General features: G+C 36.9%; 1 protein-coding gene across 2 annotated transcripts; it reads right to left on the bottom strand.

The window, feature by feature from the left end:
* Positions 1-284: 284 nt before the first annotated feature.
* LOC141586620 (uncharacterized) lies at positions 285-13,307 on the bottom strand. Of its 2 annotated transcripts, none has more exons than XM_074407912.1 (12): positions 13,084-13,307; positions 11,408-11,597; positions 11,240-11,314; positions 10,653-10,759; positions 9,688-9,748; positions 9,068-9,127; positions 8,909-8,983; positions 8,079-8,213; positions 4,156-4,210; positions 3,284-3,406; positions 1,580-1,800; positions 285-837 (listed from the first exon to the last, which is right to left on the bottom strand). In XM_074407912.1, exons 1-12 carry the CDS (start codon positions 13,113-13,115, stop codon positions 814-816), a joined length of 1,158 nt encoding a protein of 385 aa, XP_074264013.1. In that variant the 5' UTR covers positions 13,116-13,307; the 3' UTR covers positions 285-813. The 2 variants fall into 2 exon arrangements, with proteins under 2 accessions (XP_074264013.1, XP_074264014.1); XM_074407913.1 differs by having other exon boundaries at positions 11,395-11,597; positions 13,084-13,225.
* Between the last annotated feature and the right edge of the window lie 9,989 nt (positions 13,308-23,296).

The following is a 23,296-nucleotide window of genomic DNA, read 5'->3' on the forward strand; positions in this document are numbered from 1 at the left end:
AGTACCCACTTTTTCTCTATCTGCAACACTATTCATGTGGTCCCCTTTCTCCACTAACCCATTTTGTTACCATTTTATCTCACAAAATATCCGACACAAATGGTAACCCGTCACAAGGGAGACTAATTACTCAAAAACACACTGCAAAAAACTTCACTCCCGAGAGAGTACAATGTGAGAATTTTTACCATTTATCTAGTGTGGTAAATTTCGTACCAAAAAAAAAAAAAAAAAAAAAAAAAAAAAAAAAAATCTAGTGTTGTAAATTAGCATTTTTTGTTTCGGAGGAACAATCCTTCGTAGGATACGTTAATTTACATTCACTATCAAATCGAACAGCCTAACAATTCTTTTTCTTTGTTGGTATAAGTTGATTACAAAGTATTTTTACTCCTCGAGTATATGGCACAATTGTAGACCTATAGTAACTCACGGAAGATAAACCGCTGTCAACGCAACAGATAGATGTAACTCCAGTACTCCACTACATTTAGCTATACAACAGCTTTACCACTTCTCAGACCTCAACTATTTTCAAAAGGAGACAATATGGCTAATGAAGAAATGAAAGAACAAAGGACTTATTTACAGAGATGTATAGTATATACCGCACAGAAACTCTAGCCTTCAGATGGTAGGAAGTAGGAACTATGAAACCCGTAGAGATGAAAAAGCGAAGGACTTACTTACAGACAATGTGAGTACATTCCACACAGAAACTCAAGCCTTCAGATGGTAGGAAGTTAGGAACTATGGAAACGCAAAGAGTACTAGCATACTCTGAGTGCCTCCACCGCTTTGCTACACAGAGGTTCACATGTTTACAGGTGGAGCGCTCTGATTCAACAAGCAGAAAAACGAGTCAAATTTTGTAAATTAGGCGTGGCTGCAATATAGACCACGGCAATTTGGGCTGCACAGAGGTCCAATAATTTTCTCCCCCACGTAAGTTGTGTCCCATTGAAGAAGGCATGTATGACTGTGTTACCGCTTTCAAGTTTTTGGTACAACGTTTTTATGCCTTTTCATGTGAATTTCTCTTGTGGCAACTCTTCGGTCCGCAACTAAAACAGTATTTTTATCTCGAAACTGAAAATCCTAGATCTACGACTGAATAGGTTATCTAAACTATAGAGGACTAGTCTCGAGGCTAGAATCATCATAATAAGATGATAAGTATGAGCATATTCCCCCAAAACCAGCGTTTTAGCTGAAGTCTCTGTCCTTTGCCTTATTCTGCATATGCAACCATTCTTTCCTAATTAGATTTTCTAGAGAATATTTTAAGACCTTCAAAATGCTCTTTCTTAAGCTCATAGATCAAGCTCGTACATTACAAAGGTTTTAAGGGTTAACGCGACCGGCCCGTACAGCGGTATCACCCGCCTTAATGGCATGAAGACTGGTATCAGGCCATAGTGATGGACTCCAGAATCAAGACATGGATCAATTTTAGAACCAAGGTTATATCCATAGAAATGGGGAAAGGATACTTAGAGGAGGTCATACTACCAAGGTTGTCAATCTATCAGGAGAAAACTGTAGGGGTGGACATTCATCTTCATAAATTGGTACTTACCTTTAACAATAGATCATAAGCTATGTGCTCCCAAGGCAATGATATGGACATTAAGCAACATTTGAGAGGTAACATCTCTTCATCTACGTTCTTTGAAGCAGCAGCATAAGCTTGTCTGGCAACAGAAGCAAAAGAGGAAGCTCTTTTCGCAATTGTCGCAAAACCAAATCCACTTTTTGAAAAAATGGGTGAAGAAGGTCTTGAAATGTCCTGACTTTGGTCTGGTATATCATCAAAAACATAGCATCGACAATGCATTAGCTATAGCATCATAAAAACTTTTTCCAACAAAATCAAGATGACAAATAACATAATCATGTTTGGATTGGATAATGCAACGAGGTGATAAAGGGTAAAACAAACAAAAAATGGTGATAGTGGTGATGTTGGATAGAGGAAGGTGAAGATGGGGTGGGGTCATAACCAATGTTGTCAGGATCGGGATCCAAAGCCCTACTTTGGATCGAAGAGGGGTGGTAGGATCGGCTCGGAGGATCGAATCATTGGATCGTAAGATCCTACAAATAGCTTGGATAAACAAGTTTATGTAAACAATTTGGTATAATTTGTGATGTATAATGTTATAAGTTTATTTAATGACATTAAAGTCTTAATAATCATTTCAATATATTACATATACCTTTAATTTAGAGTTGTAAGTATGGAAGAACAACCAACTCACAAATTTGTAACACAAATAAGCATTTTACGATCCTGAACGATCCTACTATCGATCATACACGATCCTATGTGATCCTACCCGATCCTGACCGATCCTGTACCGATCCTACCACCAAAACGATCCTACGATGATTTGAATCGCGTTTTTCACTTTTTGGATCGTAGGATCGTACGATCCGGATCGCGATTTTAACAACAATGGTCATAACTACCCCCGTGAAGAGGAACAATTTCTCATCTTCCCCTAAGGATTATCCATTATCCTCCAAAGGAGTGCATAATAGTTCTCTTCACACTCCCTTCACCGCCCCTTTAACTTCCCTTCGCCATTATTTTTCTAAATTGTAACTTGGATCATAGAAGAACATTGCTTATTTCATATTCTTCTACGACATAAGTACAAATTACCATTCTTTTATGATCCAAGTCCTAAGGGAACCAGAGACACTGGACAAACATCTTCCCTGACAGAATTTCCCCAAATAGTGAAGGAAGATGTTGCATTTGTTGACCAATCAAGAAGTATAAACAATTACTTTCAGCTCGCCCACACTCTTGCAGGTAAAGCACTGACTAGGAAGATAGGTAAAAGGTACAGGGGCTAGCAGGTTTTTCACCAGCACCAAGGTATAATATTCCACCAAAGGGCATTTATGTAAGAAAAGTTTTCAAGAAATAGAAACACTGTAAAAGCCTAATATACGCAGGTTTATTTACGTGACCAAAATAGGGGGATAGTGATATTAGAAAATAGAATGCCAGAAGCTAATTAAGGTGTCATCGAGATACTAACAGTTCACTGTAAGAAAAGTTTCAAGCAATAGAAACACTGTAAAAGCCTAATATACGCAGATTTATTTACCTGACCAAAATAGGGGGATAGTGATATTAGAAAATAGAATGCCGGAAGCTAATTAAGGTGTCATGGAGATGCTAACAGTTAACTGTTTGAAGAAGTCAACTAAGGAAATGAAGTGGGACACTAAAATAACATTTCATACGATATAAGTTCAAATTCTGTACCTTCAACACCAGAAACGGCCACTTCGACTTCTCCACGCCCACCTGGACCTTTCATGTACAGTCTATCCGCTTTACCTGGCGAATGACTGAATGAAAGAAGACTCCCTAAACTAAATCTGCCGGCTGCATACAAAACGGAGGGTTAGTCTGCATAAACACATACAAGAACAAATTTCACACCGGTAGTTATAAAGAATATCTGCAAACAGCTTGAACTCCTTTTCTGGTAATCATAACTGCTAGAAGAACTTTTGACAAGACACAGAGAGCGTACACGAGCGTACTAATTATGCTGACTGGTGATTTACCTATAATCGTGAGATTAGAATATGGTCGCCAACACTGCATTGGGACTTTTTTGTAAAGATTTTGAAGGTTACCACCAGTCCACCACCACATTTTGAGACACTATTAGCTACGCTTATAGCACAGACCAACATCAAACAACGACGACCAATTTTCACGATCTATAAAACCAATATTTAATGTCATGCCTATAATGGCCAAAAGGTATTCCATGCACACATGTTCAATTTTTTTCCTTGTGAACAAAATTATTTCAGCAACACTTTATGCATTGTTGAAGGACTAGTCACTAACTCACTTGTGCAGCTGAATACAGCCCTAACGTTGTTGCATACTTCATTACTTGACAGATAAACATGAGATGCTTAGCTGCTGAACTCATGCTATGTCAGTACAAAACACAGCCACATTGATTTAATTGATAATGGTCCTTGGCTTATTCACCTATTGCAGAAGATTTTGAGAAAATGCTTCGACACAAATTTAGTACCAGAAAGGAGAATCCTGAACATTTGATTTTCGTTACCAAAATAGAATATTAAGTTGTACACTTGTACGAGAGTTACCATCGAATGCTTCACGAACCATTTGGTAACTAACAAAACCTGAAAATATGGTAACCTGCAATAGAGCGATATATATATTAAGATGATTGTCCAATGGAAAATATGCGCATTCAAAAATTAAAACCATCTTAAGTAATTCTTCGCCCATTGATTGGCAGAAGAATCCAGAATATAGACTTCCAATAAATCAAAATGATAAATACCTGCGATTCTATGATAAAAAAAAAAAGTAGAGAAAATTATATTTAAATAATCGAAATACATTCTGAAATGTGAAAGCAAATTGGTTATAGTGTAATTACCCACTTGTTACAAAATCGTGAAAGTGGACATAACATTCATGAAGCAGATTTCTGGAAATGACTGATATGGTTTGAATCATCAACAACATTCCTTCACCAACTTTATTATCAACCATTAGAACATGCTTCAAGCACACTAAGAGATGTTGCTTTTACGAGTCTAGTAGCTGTTGCTTCTATGAGTCTAGTAGCTCAGTAGCTGTCAACTATGCTCGTGAGAAAATCCAAAGTTCGATGTTTGCAAAGTACTAAAATGTTACCGAGTTGAAACATACGCTATGCGAACCCTATCAAAGTGGAAACAACTTATATTCCAGCATATAGCTGCAATATATCCTCTTATTATCACTTATCCAGCTACCACGATAAAGTTGTATTAGAGGTTCCAGCGCAACATTTTGTTCAGTAAGACAAATTACTAGGTGACCCTAAAGGAAGCTAAATACATCAATTCTTCACTTTCAAGTACTTACCTTCAGGATTCATAGTGAAGCAGCAGACAGTCACTACATTTTGACCAAGGGCAAACTGACACAAGTTTTCTATGGCTGCTTACATCATTAGGGTATAATACTCTTGAAACCCATTAGGGTGGTGTTATTAAAGCTAATATAGTACAACAACTGCAATAACAAAGGAAAGTCCCGATTTATAATCGGCCAACAAAAACACACTGTATGAAACCGTGATTGTCATATGTAAAAACAATAAAAAGCAGAGAGACAACAACAAAGCCAATAACAAAGCAAAGTCCCGATTTATAATCGGCCAACAAAAACACACTGTATGAAACCGTGATTGTGAGATGTAAAAACAATAAAAAGCAGAGAGACAACTACAAAGCCAATAACAAAGCAAAGTCCCGATTTATAATCGGCCAACAAAAACACACTGTATGAAACCGTGATTGTGAGATGTAAAAACAATAAAAAGCAGAGAGACAACAACAAAGCCTTCCCGAAATAATTTGGGGCTAGCTAACATGAAACTTCATTCAGATCCGTTTATGAATGAGCCAAACAATGTAAGAAAATGGAAGATGTAAAATGGAGAATCTTTTGTTTAAAGGTAAGATAAAAATAAAAAGTAAAATAAAATAAAAGGTAAATGAAACTAGTAAGTGTTGGGTAAGTACGACAAGATGTGAAGAATCAAATTAAAGTGGCAAAAAAGTTTGAAAAACTAAAAAAAAAAATACAAGTCGAAAAATAAGCATTTGTAATTAAAAATATAGATAAAAAAGAAGCAAAAATCCAAAAATCAAACTTCATCGTATACGCGAACTATGTCCCTCTACATTTCCCTCTCCAACGCCATATTTTGTCCGATACCTAGAATTTTCATATTGGTGTCCTTAAACCTCAAAAGCAGAGAGCCAAGAAAAAAAAGTAACATAAATTGAGATGGACAAATCTATTAATTTTCCTTAAACCTCAAAATCTTATCATGTACTCCTATCTATACTTGAAGCCTTCTAATCGTTGTACCTCATAGTCTCCGACTCTATAATCAAAAGACCTTAGGAAATGCTCATTAATCATATATTCAATAGAACTCATACTTTCTCCTACTCAAGTGAGCGTTTCTTCTATGGCAAACACCTCTTTTGTAACAAACACATCTCTGCCACATGAATTTTATGATCAGGACATTATTTCAGTCCTAAACTCCTAACTGCAATGCGGATGAAATTCTTTTTAATCAATGGGGGATAACAAGATCACATAAAAACCATGTGTGTGTCTTCCACTTCAAACCACACACTTTAACACTTTAGGTAGTTACCCTCCAAAATCTTTGGAATTCCAAAGTCCCCCTCCACAATCACAACTTGCTTTCAACACCTCCTTTCATCAATCAGCACAATATCAAACATCAGTGCCCTCGATTGATCTTGTTAATCTACCTATGATAATGAGTAATGACAAAGGAATAGGACTATACACAGAAGCTTAGGCACTATAGCCGTTCTGTCATCCTTTTACAAGTCAACAAACTCATACCAAGTCACTCATACATATCCTTGAAGATATCAATATAAAATACAATATTGTATGGTAGCTGGCATATACTTTTCCCAACATACTCTAAATCAAGGCAAACACCTCAAAAGGAAATATATTAGAGGATGCCAGAACTAAGTATTCATCAGATAACCATTAATAAAAAAACATAATCAATGAGCTCTTTTTTTCATGTTAAGAAAGACTGCTTCTGACAAAAGCCCCATTGCCAAAATGATCCATATACCAATCACAGGTGAAACTTGTTGAACTAATCATGCATTTATGACTATCATCGTAGAAGCTTGAAAACCAATGCTTGGGCCAATCATTTGAGCCTTTTGGTTGAGATGAGCATTTCACAGTGATGGGGCATATTCTGCACCCGCTGACCGAGTCAACATATTGAGCAAGGTCAAGGATCAAAAGACAGCAAGTCAACATGTTAGACCACCTAACCGACGCAGCCTGTCGGCCGATCACTTGGGTCTCGGCCGAGCAACTAGTAGGAGACATATCCGCGTACTCATATCCAAGACCCCTCGGCATGGAGTCAACAGGGCCCGCCGGCCTGCCATGGGTCCCTCGGCCGAGGGTAGAACAGACTTTCCACCTGCTACGCCACTTGGCCCACTTGGCCACTACATGACAAAAGGTGAAAGTCTATAAATACTCCACTTCTCTCATTGAGAAGGGGATCCACAATCTAACCTAAAACTCACTATTCATCTGGTATAAACTCCCTTATCTCTCTACAATATACTTTATCAAGTAACACACAACTTAATCCTTTTAAGTTTACTGACTTGAGCGTCGGAGTGAGTACGCTCGGTGCAAAGCCGAGCCCTCAGTTTGTTCATCGTTTCAGGAGAGACCGAAAGGAAGAGTCGAGACAAGGAAAGACATCATTTCACCAAGCTTACGTGGTAAACAAATCTGCTCTGGAATTACGCCCGGAACACACAGTATCATATCCTGATACCTACAGATTTCCTTATAGTCTCTATTTCCCCAACCTGGAACATTAGTTCAAGGTAGAGGAGCGTTTGTGTAATGTCAGCATCTCAAGCTCAAATGGCATTCCTACGAGAGGGTGTCTCTAGGTATAAAAATATTGTTAGGGCCACAACCAATTATAGCTTTTGTCGAGACGTATATGCCACAATATCTTATTCTTCATAGGCTTCTGAGTTTAGTGGCATAAACAGCTTCCTATGTGTTGTACTTCCTCTGTTCATTTTTAGATTCCATACGTTCGTTTAATATATGCGAGGTGTATTTTAATGAAACGTATGGAATCCAAGTGAACGGAGGAAGTACAAGTGTATAACCAATGAATCAATTTGCGACATCCATTTCCCTCCAAACCAAGTATTAGCAAAACTGAATCCTACACTACACCCTTTCCAATTCTGTTTGCAGGAAGAGAAGGACTTACACATTGAATTAAGTACCCAGTCAGGTAAATTTTGATGTTGCAACATATGCAAATGCCCTTAAATGGCTGGATCAAAAAATTGATATTACCCGTCTTACACTAACAAACTACGACTAATGAAGCCTTTTAATGAGAAAACTAACTGAAAATTGATGATAAATATGAGAGAATGCTACTAACCTTGGTTTTAGTAGACTTCGTCAAATCGTTCTCAGTTTTCTGGACATCATTGTGAGAAAGATTTTCATTAGGAAACGCAGCACCAGCATGTGCATTAAGGACTACACAATAGCAATGATCTGTGTCGGACAAAACCTGCAAGAGATTATTAAAATGAATAAAACTTAATTAGAAGCTACTAAAAGGAACGCAATAAATTGCCTAAAGGCTCAGTATAATCATCAATGTCAGAGTGTATATCATTACTCATTAGGTATAACATCCAAATAATGAGGAGTCACCAAAATCATCTTTTGGTGATGGTGGTAGTGAATAAGAAGATGATTTTGGTCCACTACTGGTCATAGCAAACATATAATTACCAGACTTTTTACCATTAGGCTGCGTCTTTTCTCTATTGGAAAAAAAATAACTAATAGAATTTACAGTTCATGTTTCACATTTGAAATTAACTGCGACATCAGAAGTCAATCAATCTTTATATTGTTTTTTTTATACCAAAAGCAACTAAGATATGAAATCCTCACGGGAAGAGAAAGCAGCAGAGAGAAATAAATCACTGTCATAATGTTAATAGTTAATACTCAAAGCAAAGGAAGAGCCATGAGCAGAAAGCATGTGATCAGTTGAGAATTAAAAAATTATTTACTTGAAGAAAGGAAACAAATAGATAGAAGATTTTATAGCCATTAGCAGCGCTAGATGACAAATAAAAAAGATTGAAGTAATTTGGTCAGTGGCAGAAGCCGAGAACATGTCAGGGCAGATAATATGGACTGCACAATCTTACCCAAACTAAATGCATAAAATTTAATAAACGATGATATTACCACTGCATCAATTGTGGAATCAAAGTCATCAATGGCAAAACATATATCTGGGTAAGCTGGAACTGTTTCTGCTTCCTGCGCATGGAATAGACAAATTCACATACACTAATGAAGCATAAATCATTTTATGGAAGATGGTCATTAAACTTGAATACTTGCCTTTCTAGCATCCAAATGGAAATTAACTCGACTTGGTGACGCATAAACAGTCTTCAAAACCTGGATGTGATAAGAAACATAAATGCGCATCCATTGACCTGGTTATATTGTGGTGTTACTACTTAGGGCATCAATATCCAAAAGGATAAATTTCCCTATAAATTTTTTGGATCCTTTACAACACTCTCCTGTCCATGGGTATCTTACAAGGTTAAATGTCTCCATATTTTTCAGAAACATTGGTTTAACTGTTTAAGTATTGTGGAGATAGCTTTGTCTTTCAATAGGGTGCTATATAATGCGAAATGGCATAATATCAACCTGAAATTTCATTACTTTAACACGCGTATGTTTTGCACCATGAGTCCATGACTGAGACACACATGGGCATACAGCGATAGCATGTGGGTCAAGACATGACTTGATGACTTAGTAGTTATGAGAGTTACCCATGCCGGAAAATGCCAAATTAGAGTCTTGTTTAAAGCAAAACAAAGGGTCATACTCTTATTTCTCTCAGTTTAACAGAAACAAAAGAAAAGTTTGAAATGAATAAGATGATCCATAGAAGAAGAACAGCAATAAAAGACTGAGAGGGGCATAAGTCACGAAGTACACACCTTATATATAGGATTCAATGGAGTACCTTGCCCTGCTCGATGGTTTTGAAGTACCGTATTGCTAACAAAAAAAATCTCATATTAAAATATAATAGTAATGCAGGGCGGCAAAGTGCTTTTAATAATCCTTCCTATTGTTTTTCTTTCTTGGTCATTTAAATAGAAAGATAAGATATTGTTAAAACACAAAGACACATTGGATCTAGAGCCTAGAAGTCCTCCTGCCTAAATAATAAGAAGGACTTCCAGTAGCGTTCTAACAACTCGAAACTCTGCCTCAAACAGAATCGAACACCAAACCAAGCAATAGTAAACACTAAGTTGTAAAGACCATCTAGAACTTTGAAAAAGAAGCGCAACAGGCGCCGATTATATCTCAGAGCCAATATAGGAACTAATCTTCGACTACAATATAGTGGACAACAAGAATTCCTAGACGAAATCTCGTGGATTAAGTTGATTTCACGAGGAGACTAACGGATCACATGAAGTCATGAACATATAATTTGAATTATTTTTAAAAAGAAGGTAAGAAAAACTCTCTTACTTTTCAAGACAAGTAATCTCCGACCGATTTTTTATGGGCACTAGACAACAAATAATCAACGAAAAATATTAACTGAAAGTCCACCAGTATCAGCTGCAGGAAACATTTCTAATCAAAACATCAAATACCAGGGAGATATGAGCCGAAAGCAGGAAATGTATGACATCTTCCTCATGAGACTGTTAGTTCAACTTTTCCATCACCATATAAAAAATATGGCAATCAGCCAAGGAATAAGAAATAGGTGACATTTTTTCGTTGGGCAGCTAAACTAAGAGCAGGTACTGATTGATACGGACATAATAAGGCAGAAGCATCGAAAAAAAATTGTAAACAAACAATTTCTGATATATTTTTCAGATCTATACCCACAATATTTTTTGGAAGAAACGCTAATAGAGATAGTTAGGTCAGGTACCTGCAAATAGCTACAGTTACTGTGAATGAAGTATGTGCAATTAGATTCAAATAAAATGACCGCCTCCAATCCACCTCCAACACATTGTCACCAACCATACTATCCAACTGCAGAAAGAAGTGCAAATGGTTTAGGCAGACTACTACCCCTATAGCCAGGGTATGAGAGTTTGGATGTATGCACCCTCCTTTTCAATAGCACTGCAATACTTTATGATTACTCCAAATTGAAAACAGTATAACCATATACTCCCTCCCTCCCAACCATTTATTTACCTTTGATTAAAATACCCCTCACAAAAAATAAAAAAGGTAAGCAAAGGATTGAGAAGGGGGGTACTACAATAACAACATTACCCAAGTGCCTCGGAAATCAGAATAGACATGATAATAGGGGTCGGATGTATGTAACATGATCGTATTGAAACATAAAGAGGAAGCACTGTTACAAGAATAACGGGGATTTGAAAGACATTCGTATTCAGTCCAAAATATAGCAATGCCAAAATTACAAATCACCAACGAATTGTACTCCAATTTAAATGGACGGATTAACAAATATCTAAATGATTTGGGTTCAGCTTTTACCTTAGACGCCCACCGGCGTACAAAATAAGGAGGATTGGCATTTGACTCATCATTAGAATTGATCCCATTTAAGCCCTACAAACATATTACCATGAAAACTAGATAAGAGTAATTCTTTGTTTAGAAATAATAAGGCTATTCAAAAACACACAGACACGCATCAAGCACCATTTTCTTGACAAAAAATACGAGATCATCATCCTGGCGTCCCCTTGATTCCTTGCCTTCGATAAAATAGAGATTTAAAACATCGTGCCAGAACCCTTGATCCATTTCGATGTCTGATGCATCCTCCTCATCAACTACTGTCTTCCCCAATAGATTTGAGTGCTTCTTCACTACACTTAACAACTCCTGCCTTCAAAAACATCATCATCAAACAAAGCACATTGAGCACCTTACGCAAAAAGGCAGAGAAACTGAATTGACTCTGGGTCAATCTTAAGTAACAGTTCACTGACAGCAGATAAAGTAGCTTTATAACATATTTATTTTGATACGGAAAAATAAGATTGATTCTGAAACAGGGCCAATCTTTTCATCCTTTCGGATGAGAGAAGAAAGTGAAATTCAATGGCTATCAATCTACCTCGACAAAGTCGGACAACTGGACATGTATGTCCCAAATTAGCCATAAAGTCAGCCAGTTTACAGGCGTCTCGAAAGCAGTGGTTATAATATTCTCGATAATTACACCTTAATACAAGACTACAAGAAGGAAATTTGAAGTCGGCTCAATGCAAAAACAAAAAAAAATCGAGGGGCCTGGCTAGAAGCCCAACATCTCAACGAAGGTAGCAAAGGTCACAAATTACTAGTTTCAGAATAACTAAACAGAACGGGTAAGAGTGGCTGTGGCAAAAATAATCTCACACTATACCAGCTTTCCAGACTACAATAATAAACATGGACAAGACAGAAAACGCAAGAGTACAGAAAAGCATCCAAGCTAAACTCAAACACAACTTTTTGAGGAAATAAACTCAAAAGCATCTCCTTAAGATCTTGCTAATGAGTACTTTTTCGTATCAATTGTTTAGGACGTTCAAATATTATCCTCAATAAGCCTGATCATTACTGATTTCAAAATACAGTGACTAATGTCTATCTTCAACATAGACATAATTTTAAGTTTGTAGTACTTGCAAATGGCGTTTTTCTGCACTATAAGCATCAAAGATTACACACTATTCACGCTCGATACTGGTTAACTGTAAATTTACCGAAACTGAGCTCAGATAAACATAATTAGAAAAATAACAAAACATAAAACTCTGTTTCATTGCGTTCCTTTCTCCAACGCAAACACAACTCGTGATCGAAACACAAATACATCATTCATGCATGCTACATTTACAAAATCAACTTCAAACAGTATATTCTTCAAGTCTAGTTACATAACAGCAAATCAACATAGCTCTATCCTATACATCATTATACTAATCTCGCGCAAACGGCGCAAATTACTAGTAGCGGAATCATCGAGGAGCTATCTAAGCTCAAATTAAATCAAGTCCTATGAATAATTAAACCTGCCTATTAGTTCACAAATACGCTGACAAATTGATCGCAAAATTACGAACTCAACTTAAATCAACTAATCTGTATAATTAAACTTGCCGAACAATTCACAAGTATAATTAAACTTGATCGAGAAATCAAGAACTCGAATAAAATCAACTAATTTGAATAAATTAAACTTGCGAAGTACTCCGTAGTTCACAAGTATAGCACCGTCATGTATAAACTTAATAAACGATACTTTGACAAAATTGATTGCAAAATTAAGAAAAATAAGTAAAGAAGAACGAAATTTACGATGAAATAGAGGAGTTGATTGATACCTAGAAGGAGTTTCACCGCCATGAGAGAACATATTTCGAGCTCTTCGATCAAAAATGGTGGAATTAGCAGAAATTTGGGGGTAAATGAGGAAGACGAGATTATATATATTTATATGAGTTGAGTTTCGTAAGAGAGGAAGAGACGAATAATTTGGGGGGAGTGCGATTTTGTAACGGTCTGACAAGGAGAGCTACGTTGGCTTGCCGTAACTTCTCTTCTCGGAAATGATTCATTTCAATTTCCAACCCATTTACCAAACCTTGTAACCCGTTATTTTGGTCCATTTTATATCGTTTTCACTTTGGGTCTTTGCTTCGAGAAATTACAATGTTTATGTTATTTACAAACACCATATAGACTGCCTCATAAATACTTAAAGGAGATGTTTGGTTCGCATTGAGAAAAGAGAAAGGGAATCGGCAAGGGAAACAAGGGTAAAAGAATGGTAAAAAGGATTAGCGGGAAAGGAATCATTATAATCAATAGTCCTCCAAACCAATATCAACGCATCCACCGTCTACATCCGACACCACCACCACAAACCACCTTCTATCACACCCCCGCCACCATCAATCTCGTCGCAGTCACCCCTCTTCCCGTGCCACCTCCAGTCTCGTCGCACAAGCACTAACCCAACCTACAAAACATACCCACGCGCGGGGAACCCACCACACTTCGGGTGTGGATGTGGTGGTCTGGATTTGGGGTTTGTAAGTTGAGGGTGTAAGATGGTGGCAGCGGTTGGCAAGGAAAGGGGTGTCGTCGACGGGGGACGTGTGTGGGGCCGACGCCGACAACTATGGTGATGTCGACGACAGATAAGGTGATTAATGGGGGATTGGCATTTGCTTTGGTCTAATCAGAAATTATTCTATCATTTCTATATGTGGTATTCACAAGTAATTCTTTGGCCCTTAATCAAGGTATTCAGGACGAACAGGTTATTCCGACTTGATACCGTTAAAAATCCCTAACTACTGCGTGCGTGAAAATAGGTTCATTTCTAAATGTGTAAGCTTTCATCCCCCTCCAATATGTAGATTAAGGGTGTTAATTATATTGGGATTTAATCTCAAGGACGAGTCATAAACTCCTTGCGATTTATTAGGAGGATGTGAATCTTTAGTGAGTAGAGCTCATAAATTCCAAGACTCACCGAGTAAAATTTCGAGGTCATCGTATTCGAGTGCCGAGTCAAGTTTTACATTAAAAAAAAAAATTCCTAACAAACTTTAATATAAAAAATGACCCGCCTGAATCAAACCCAAAAAATATATCCCAATCAACCTGTAATTTCTAAAATCTTGCTAATGGTTACTGTAATTCATATCATTAGTTCGCCATTTTTACAATTTTCAGTTCATGTGTTATTAGAAGGCAATCAAACACACACGTCCTATTGGATAAATTTTCTTATTCATGTTGATTCGATTCACTTCAGCTAGGTTAATCACTTTGTGATCGATTTATGTGACATTAGGTTACGCATGACTCAAGAGTGCTATATGTTAAGCCAGATAAGATACAAATGAATTGGTGAAACTCATAACACTGGAATACTCTGCATAATATTTGTAAGGGCTTAAACCTTCAAACCGGTCCACATCATACTTTTATAGATCATGAACATCGATATAAATAAGGTCCAACAAGAGAAATCAAAACTTCTATCTAACATGTAAATTGTTTGGTATCTACGTTGATTTATTTGACTTGTTTCTTTTTTTGATGAAATGTAAGTAAAATATATAGGGAACGGTAACCAATACACAATATTCGGTGTGCAAGATTCGCAACACCCCATCATTAGCCCAGCAAAGCAGGCCCAAGACCTATAACCCGACCGAACAAAAACCAAACAAAACAAAACCAAATAGGAGCCTATTACGACAAAAACAGGTGAGCCACTCAATCACCTCCAAATATCAATCTTCTTATTCTTCTACCTTAGTAAAACCTAGAAAATCAAATCGATTTCCTTACACCATCTCAGATCTCCGTCCTTTAGAGTCGTCTTCTCAACTCCACGGGCCTTTTTACTTACCTCATTCCTGATTATTTGAGCAATTTTTCCAGGTCTCATAAGAACGAGCTCAAATCTACTCGAATTTCGTGGACACCAGATGTTATATAGACACGCATTGAAAATCACATTCAATATCCCTTTCTTTATTTAACTTATTTCACCATCATCGTCAATGGAACAATGGTTAACGAGCCAATAAGTCTTCGGAAAATGCACGCGGCGCCCTTGAACTTTGATGTTTTGTCCGAAATATTCAATTTTTTTATCCGGAAAACTCTAAGAGGCTATAACTCGTGTTTACGAGCTCAGAAAGTGACGATTTTCTTTTTTCAAGTTGATTATCTTTTTGAGAACTATGACATGAAAAAAAAAATTGTCAGATATGGTCACTCAAAATTTGTTCGGTAAAAAAACTTTGACGTACAAAAACTCCTAGTCACAGGATCCAAATACGACAATTTTTTTTTTAAATCGTAATTCTCGGAAAGATAATCGATTTGAAAAAAAAATTATCACTTTCTGAACTCGACAGGAGTTATAACCTCTTAAAATTTTCCGGAACAAAAAATTAGGTATTTCGGATAAAATTCGAAATTTCAAGAACACCGCAAACATTTTCCCCTTTATCTTTTACCATTATCTCAGTTTGTTATCTCTTGACTTAAGGTTATATGACATGTCATCTACCCTTTGGGTTTTGATACAAAAGCAAATTTATTAGTTTAACTTTAAATTAGGTTGGTACAGAAATTCGGTACCATTCACTCATTCGGTGACGTCCTATTATTATCCTTATAATAATATAGAGATATTCTATATGGTACCTCTCAATTTTTTGACTTTCTACATGGTACCCCTACACTTTTTAAAACATACATGATACCCCTAATTGTTGTCATTATCACTAAATGTACTCCTAAACTCTATTTTCCGTCAATTAAACTCAGTTTTAGGCGTTAAGTGATTGCTTGGACGCATAATCAAGCTTGTCATTTATCATCCCATGACATAAAGGGACTCTATTAGACTCAATATTCATCTTTGGGCGTGATAATTTGGCAAGGAATCAATAAATTTTTTGTCAAAAAATTTTTAGCCCATATGTATCAATAAATATTAGGATCGAGATGGATATTGAGCCTAATAGAGTCCTTATGTCATGGGATAATAAATGACAAGTTTGGTTACGCGTCCAAGTCATTACCTAACGCCTAAAACTGAGTTTAATTGATGGAAAATAAAATTTAGGGGTACACTTAGTGATAATGACAATAATTAGGGGTACCATGTACTCCCTCCAATTTTCTATTATCTTCCCTATTTCTTTTTTCACACAAGTTTGATTATCTTCCCTCTTTCCTTTTTTGGTAAGTTTTATTTATTTTTTATTAATTTCTCTCTCCTAATAAATCAACAACTCTTATTACTTTATCTATTCTTTATTCATCATTCATTCTTTATTATTTTCTCTCACCTATAAATTTCACAACTTACAATACTTTATTCTACTTTATTCCTTCTTTCTTCTCCTTTCTTAATTTTTGTGCCCAAAAGAAAAGAGAAGATATAAGGAAATAGGAGGGAGTATGTTTTAAAAAGTGTAGGAGTACCATCTAGAAAGTCAAAAAATTGAGGGGTACCATGTAGAATATCCCAATAATATATTAACAGTTGTAAAATGAAAAAAAAGAAGAAACCTAATCACATCATTAAGACCTATTCAAGTGGGAATGGATCTTTTCCATTTCTTTTTTTTGTCCATTTTCTCTCACAAACATCATTATTGTAGTTTAGATCCCGCGCAATTAATACCTCATTATTTTTTCATATTCACGTCTGATGCGATTAAAGTCGAAGGCTCGTTTCGTTTGCTTATTGTCATGCATTGGATCCGTCTAAAGGAGTAGTTATTCCAAGGCCTTCAAGATACAAATTTCTTTTGAGTCAATAAAAGGGTATTAATGCCTCATTTAGTTGGGTGTTTATTACCATTCATTTGTAGTTTTAATTCTGCATTTAGAGGGCCTTAATTTGTCCAAGATTAATGGTCTTAATTAGCTATTAAGTCTATCATTAGTTGTCTTTTGGAGTGATCCAAAGACGTTGGTCTTTAGAGGCTATTTATAGTCTTTGTTGTTGGCAATTTTATTCATTCAGAAGTTTTATCAATCAAGTTAAGAGTTTCAAACAAAACCATTGTTTTTATTTGAGTATTTTCAAGTAAAACATAGAAGTTGTGTCTACAATTTCGAAAGGTTGTTCCCAAGCGTCGTCTTGTGAAAACCCGATTAACTCTATCGGTGTAGAGCGTTAATCTCTTTGTTAGACTATCGGTGTAGTTTAACATTGCCTATCCTGTGACACCCCTCGATAGGGCATCAAAATTAAAGCGGAAAATACGAGATTTTTAAAACCTTTAAAAGCTTAAAGTGCGAAATCCACCATAAGTGATCGAACAAAAATGAAAAGAAAGATAATTAAGTTTTACAATTTAAAACAAGTGCGTTAGGGAAAAGATATCCCACGAATAAACACAAGTCTAACGATAGGTGAGTCTAAGCAACCTATAACTAAGGTCCAAGGGTCAACGTTCTCGCTAGCTCACACGTCTTCCCCATAATCTGCATCACAAACCTGTCATTCATGTAAACATGAACGCCACAGTCAGTGGGGAGTAACTCAGGGTTCTCCCAGCCACCATATGTCGAAATGCACATAAGCAAGAACTTAATTAAACATATCGATCATGCATCATACTTGAATAATATGAACAAGGGAATATAACGATAATCATAACGATATAGGCATGTTGCATTCTTAATGAGATAGGCATCGAATCATATGAAGAAAGTAAATAATGGATCAATTAAATAGAAAATACATGGATGGAAACCAATAGCCATTCCTTTGAAAACCTCTTAACAACCATAGCACGGGACGTGGCTACTAATGTCACATTCATACTTATGGCTTACATCTCACCATAAGAACGGATGGGAACATCAATCCCGGCGATCATATCGCAACTAGGGGCTTGCATCTCACCACTAGTATCCGATAGGACCAAGACTCTCACAAACAAGCATAGAAGACGTGCACTCTCGTATATAAGAACACACCAATGACCGTAACAAGCCAGACATTTACAAAGCTTTGACTCAAAACAAGACAAACCCGTAGACTCCAACCTCCTGGTAGGACGACGATCATAATACGGTCCTAGTCTAAATCGGCGGACTCTCGGGATGGACGACACCCGATTCGACATACAATCCCAAATCGTATCCAAGACTCGATCCATGACACCTAGCCGTGCCCCAAGGTCGAGTAACCCCAAATCGGAACCATGGTACCTATCCGTACCCCAAGGTCCGAAGAGGCGGAAGAAAGATAGCCCAACTCGGGAACAATGGCACATAATCGTGACCCAATGTCCGAGGGCAAATAAATAAGGAATGTCGAGTAGTCACACAATGTAAACCGTCACACTCCGGTCACAAATACGAGTAACAATGATTGCACAAACATAACGTAAACAATTCATGTGAAGCATGTATGAACATAAGAGTATAATGATTACTGGTGCTCTCTGCGGCGTGAGACCCGCCGCCCACCGGCAGAGGATTCATGCTAGGTGAAACAAGGCCAAAAATAGAAGTAGGTGTACTCTCTAGGTCCCGGTTCATCACCTGCCGGACACCGGCAGGGATACAAGCCAAGGTAAACAAAGCCAAAAAGGCCGAAAGTGTATTCTCTGCCGGTCCACCATTGCCGGCGCCCACCGGCAGGAATACAGGTCAAGGTAAACAAGGTCAACATATGCTCAATGTGTATTCTCTCACGGTGACCGCTGTCGCCCCACCGGCAGGGGATACACCCTATAGCCAAATAAGCTCAACTTGCACATTATGTATTCTCTGCCGGTTGACCGGCTGCCGGCCCACCGGCAGGGGATCACATACTACCATATGAATTTGACAGAACATAAGGAACTCTCTGCCGGTTGGTGGACCGGCTGCCGGCCCACCGGCAGAGACATACAAAGGCTTATTTCCCATTTTTCCAACTTGGAATTTCAAGGACGCGCTGCCGGTTGGGTAGGCCGGCTGCCGGCCCACCGGCAGGGACACCCTGAACACGAAAAACTCATCAAACATCCATCTAAAGTCTTCCAAATCCAACCATCTTTCATTCAATCATTTCATACTTCTCTAATATGATGAATACTCGGTAAATTTAACATGTTAGGATAATTTAAACATATGACATCAATTATGAACCTTAAAATAAGATAGCATGTCAACCAAACATATGAAAATGCTCATAAAACCACTTCATTCAACATAACAATGGAATGAAACATGAAAGTTACCAACTTTAACATTTGTATGCATCCAACCACACATAAAACACACAAATTTGACATGTAAGTCGAGTAACCCATCACCGTTACCTTTTAGCTCTTAATCTCTATTGTAATCGTCTCACAAGCAAGAATCCACTTCCGGGTCAACTAAACTTTCTCCTAAACATAAGAAAACACCAAATAAGACTAAAAATCGAAACTAGAAAAAAAGGGTACCATGATAAATTGGCTCGACAGCCCCATTAATGGAGGAAAGATAGTTCTTTTCTTACCTAGAAAGAAGGAGGGCGATGAGAGGAAGAGATAGACGCGAAAATCACTGAAAACCGATGAGAAATGAAGGTTTTATGGCCAATTTAGTGAAGAAGGTGGAGGTTGTGTAACAATGGTGTTGTAGTTGTGTGTTTGTTGGAAAATTTCAGAATTTAGGAGTGAGGGAGATGGAGTTGTGAGGGTTTAGTTGGGGGTTTTGTGAAGGGAAAAGAGAAGGAAAAAGCCCATAAGTTATAAAAAGCCCAATGACTCAAATTGAGTCGGTATACACTAGAAGTTTCGTCTCAAGCCCACTACAACTCAAGACGGGGAATATTATTATTATTATTATTATTATTATTATTATTATCCGACCAAAATATTTATTTCACATAACTTAAGCTTTAAAAATATAATATTTATAAAGATCATGTTTAATAATGAAATCAATTAAATTAAATAATTTAAAATATAAATAAGACAATAGAACGGTTAATTAAATTATATTTGCCAAAATGGAAAATTCGCGGGTGTTACAAACACCCCAACTTTTAAAAAGTTTCGTCCTCGAAACTTGAAAGTAGAAAGGAAAAGTAATATAAAAATAAAACCGAAATTTTGGAAATCGGTAAACAAAACATTAAAAGGTTACTTATCGTAAGAATCGAAATCCTTTCAAAAATCCCAAATAAAATTTTCCGACATAACCAAATTCTCATCAAAGGAACGAAAATGCTCTCGTTGCGCATTCAAGAACATCACATTCCAAATCGAAGATATGGTCAAAAGCAAATCATTTGTATAAATCGAAAATCAAAATACTTTCAAAAACATTAATAAAGAATTTTCAAAAGTATAAGTCTCATTCATGGAACGAAATTGCTCTTGTCGTGCACACAAGAACGCTAACTTTCCAAGTCTAAGACAAATTTAAAACAAAAATCATTCGCCGACAAGCGCAGAACAAGTTATTAAACGTTTCAAATAACGAGTTCTAACATCCGATCAACGTCAAAATCAAAAGAGAAGGCAATTCACTCAATTTTTCTTTTGCAAAGATCAAAATAGAAGTAGAGGTTTCATTTCTAAATTCAAAAGGAGGTCAAATTCCTGAAAATATAATATTAAACTTTTGACAACGAAATCATAAGTAGATCAAAGCTAGTTAGAAATTGAGCAAAGTTAAAAGTAACTCGGGTTTAGCAATTAAAAATCAATAAAAAGGAGTTATACTCGTAGGACAAAGGATAACTAAATCAAATTTTCATTTTTTTGAACTCTTAAAATAGGTAGGGTTTAGTAAAAGTAACATAAACTTTTAACGACGAACCAAAAATGGTAGTTTGAAATGTTTAGAAATTTTATGAATTGAAAAGTAACTTAGATATCATGAAAACAAGATACGCTAAGAGGGTTCAAACTTAACCAACAAAAGAGATATGATGAACTTCCTAGGAGAAGAGTTGAAATCGAATCTACAAGGATATCAAAGATTGAATTTCATAGGTTAACATCAAATTCTAAAGGAGGAGCAAGCATAAACGAGGAAGAGAGGTATGAACGGAAACACTTATGGTCAAAGAGGACGGGAAATTAGGCAACAAGGAAACACTAGATACTTAAATCTCGAACAACAAAGTCATCCGAACGGCCCGAAAACTTCCTAACCACAAAACTCATAACCACATAACTCCCAAGCATTTCCTCAAAATACCCACACTTTACTCTTATGCTACCCCGTGGGTCAAGTAACTCCACCACAATTGTGATTCCATAACTCTCAAATATAAATCATCTATAAACGATTTCCACGAAAGATCAAAACTACTAAAACAGTTACACACCTAACCAACTATCGACCACTAGGAGTTCTCACTATAGTAAAATCCTCAATCAAAGGTCAAAATCTTAAGGTCTTCATACTTTCTAACACTCCAAACCCAAATCTTATTCACACCCGAGTCCACAAGCATAGATGATCGCATTCCCCAAATCATAAAGACCACCAACCAAAAGTAAATAGGTTTGTCATACAATTTTTCCTACCCAACTCAACTCAAGTTCCACTTATCCAATTTTGACGAAATCAAGGTTCACAAAGAATCCTCAAAGAGCATCTCACTCACTCTACAACATAGCCAACAATGCCATCACTCCACTAAAGAGACACAGAGTAATAACTAGGTCAAGAAATGATAGGAAATTTCAAGGGGATACATGAACATGACGAGGTGTGAGATTAAAGGAGTCAATAGTAAAGGTAACTAGTTAACACCAGTAAGAGACATTAGAATTAGAGAGGTATTCAAGGCAAGGAAACGACAAGTAAACTTTTATACTTAAGAATTAAATCTAATCAAGGTGTGAACGAAGGAAAGGAAGATGATTAAAGGTGCGAAGGAGGATTTTAAGGCTTAAACCATATGCTTTCTAAGACTTAAGGTTCTCTCTAACAAGGTCACGCCTATTAGGATATTGTACCATCATAACAAAACGACCAAATTCCAAAATGAGGGTCAAGGCAATTCATCTCATTCCTTATGTGCAAGTCTCTCTTAAAGGATTACACCTCTATGGCTGATCAAGGTAAAAATAAACGCTCGCTTAAGGGTTGATACATTGGTTAGATTCATTGTTCACCTATCCTATCACATATTAGGATTTCCCTAAGGTAAGTATACCACTCAAGTATAACAACATCTCTTTATCTCAAGTTCTCAACACAAGACTTCTCAACAAAATTCTCAAGGGACAACTAATACCAAATCACATCACCATTCTATACGGGATCGTTAACATCTAAAAATGGGTTTTCTTCCAAATTCATATCTTTAACTTATCTCATGTTTACTCCTAAGGTGACGACACTCAACCTACTAAGCTTTCAAATCCCAAACATAAACAACAAAGCCAAGTTCTATAATTTTAATCACATAGGCAACTCATTCCTAACACAAAGAATCCACCAATCAATTACACTCACTTGTTCAAGGGACTAGGTATAAGAATCACTAAGTATGTCTCATCACATTACCTAAGTATTTCTAACATCACGACCTCTCAAAACCGGGGTTAAGGGTCGAACACAAACAAACTCCACAAAAGTTAAATTATCCGACCAAAGTTAGCATTCCATAAGGCAAAGATGAAGGTGTACAAGAGGGCTCTTATAAGGGGAAAAGGTACAAAGACATCTTCCAGGATATGGGATAAGAGTTGCGAAAGGTATAGAAACACAAAGATAAGGGAATGTGACAAGGTGCTCGAAGAGAGGGAGGTATCTTTAAGACGGTAAAGAAATCCTTCAAGATAAAGAGATCCACAAGCAAGATGTTATGGAAGGAGAATTAAAAACGAAGGATAAGTCGAGTGCGTACTAAACTAGTTCCCAAGGTTAAACAAAAGAGAGCTTATGAAGGAAAGGATGAGCATCACAGGATAAAAGTAAGGAAAGGTGGATCGATGATAGAAAACACACCCATAACGGTGTCGGGAGGAACGGCGGTTCCGACTTGATTCTCGACAAGAGTGACGCTTCTTGGCTCGGCTTCCGGAGCATGAGGGAGAG

Source organism: Silene latifolia, chromosome 6, assembly GCF_048544455.1.
Source record: "Silene latifolia isolate original U9 population chromosome 6, ASM4854445v1, whole genome shotgun sequence".
Taxonomy (NCBI): Eukaryota; Viridiplantae; Streptophyta; class Magnoliopsida; order Caryophyllales; family Caryophyllaceae; genus Silene; species Silene latifolia.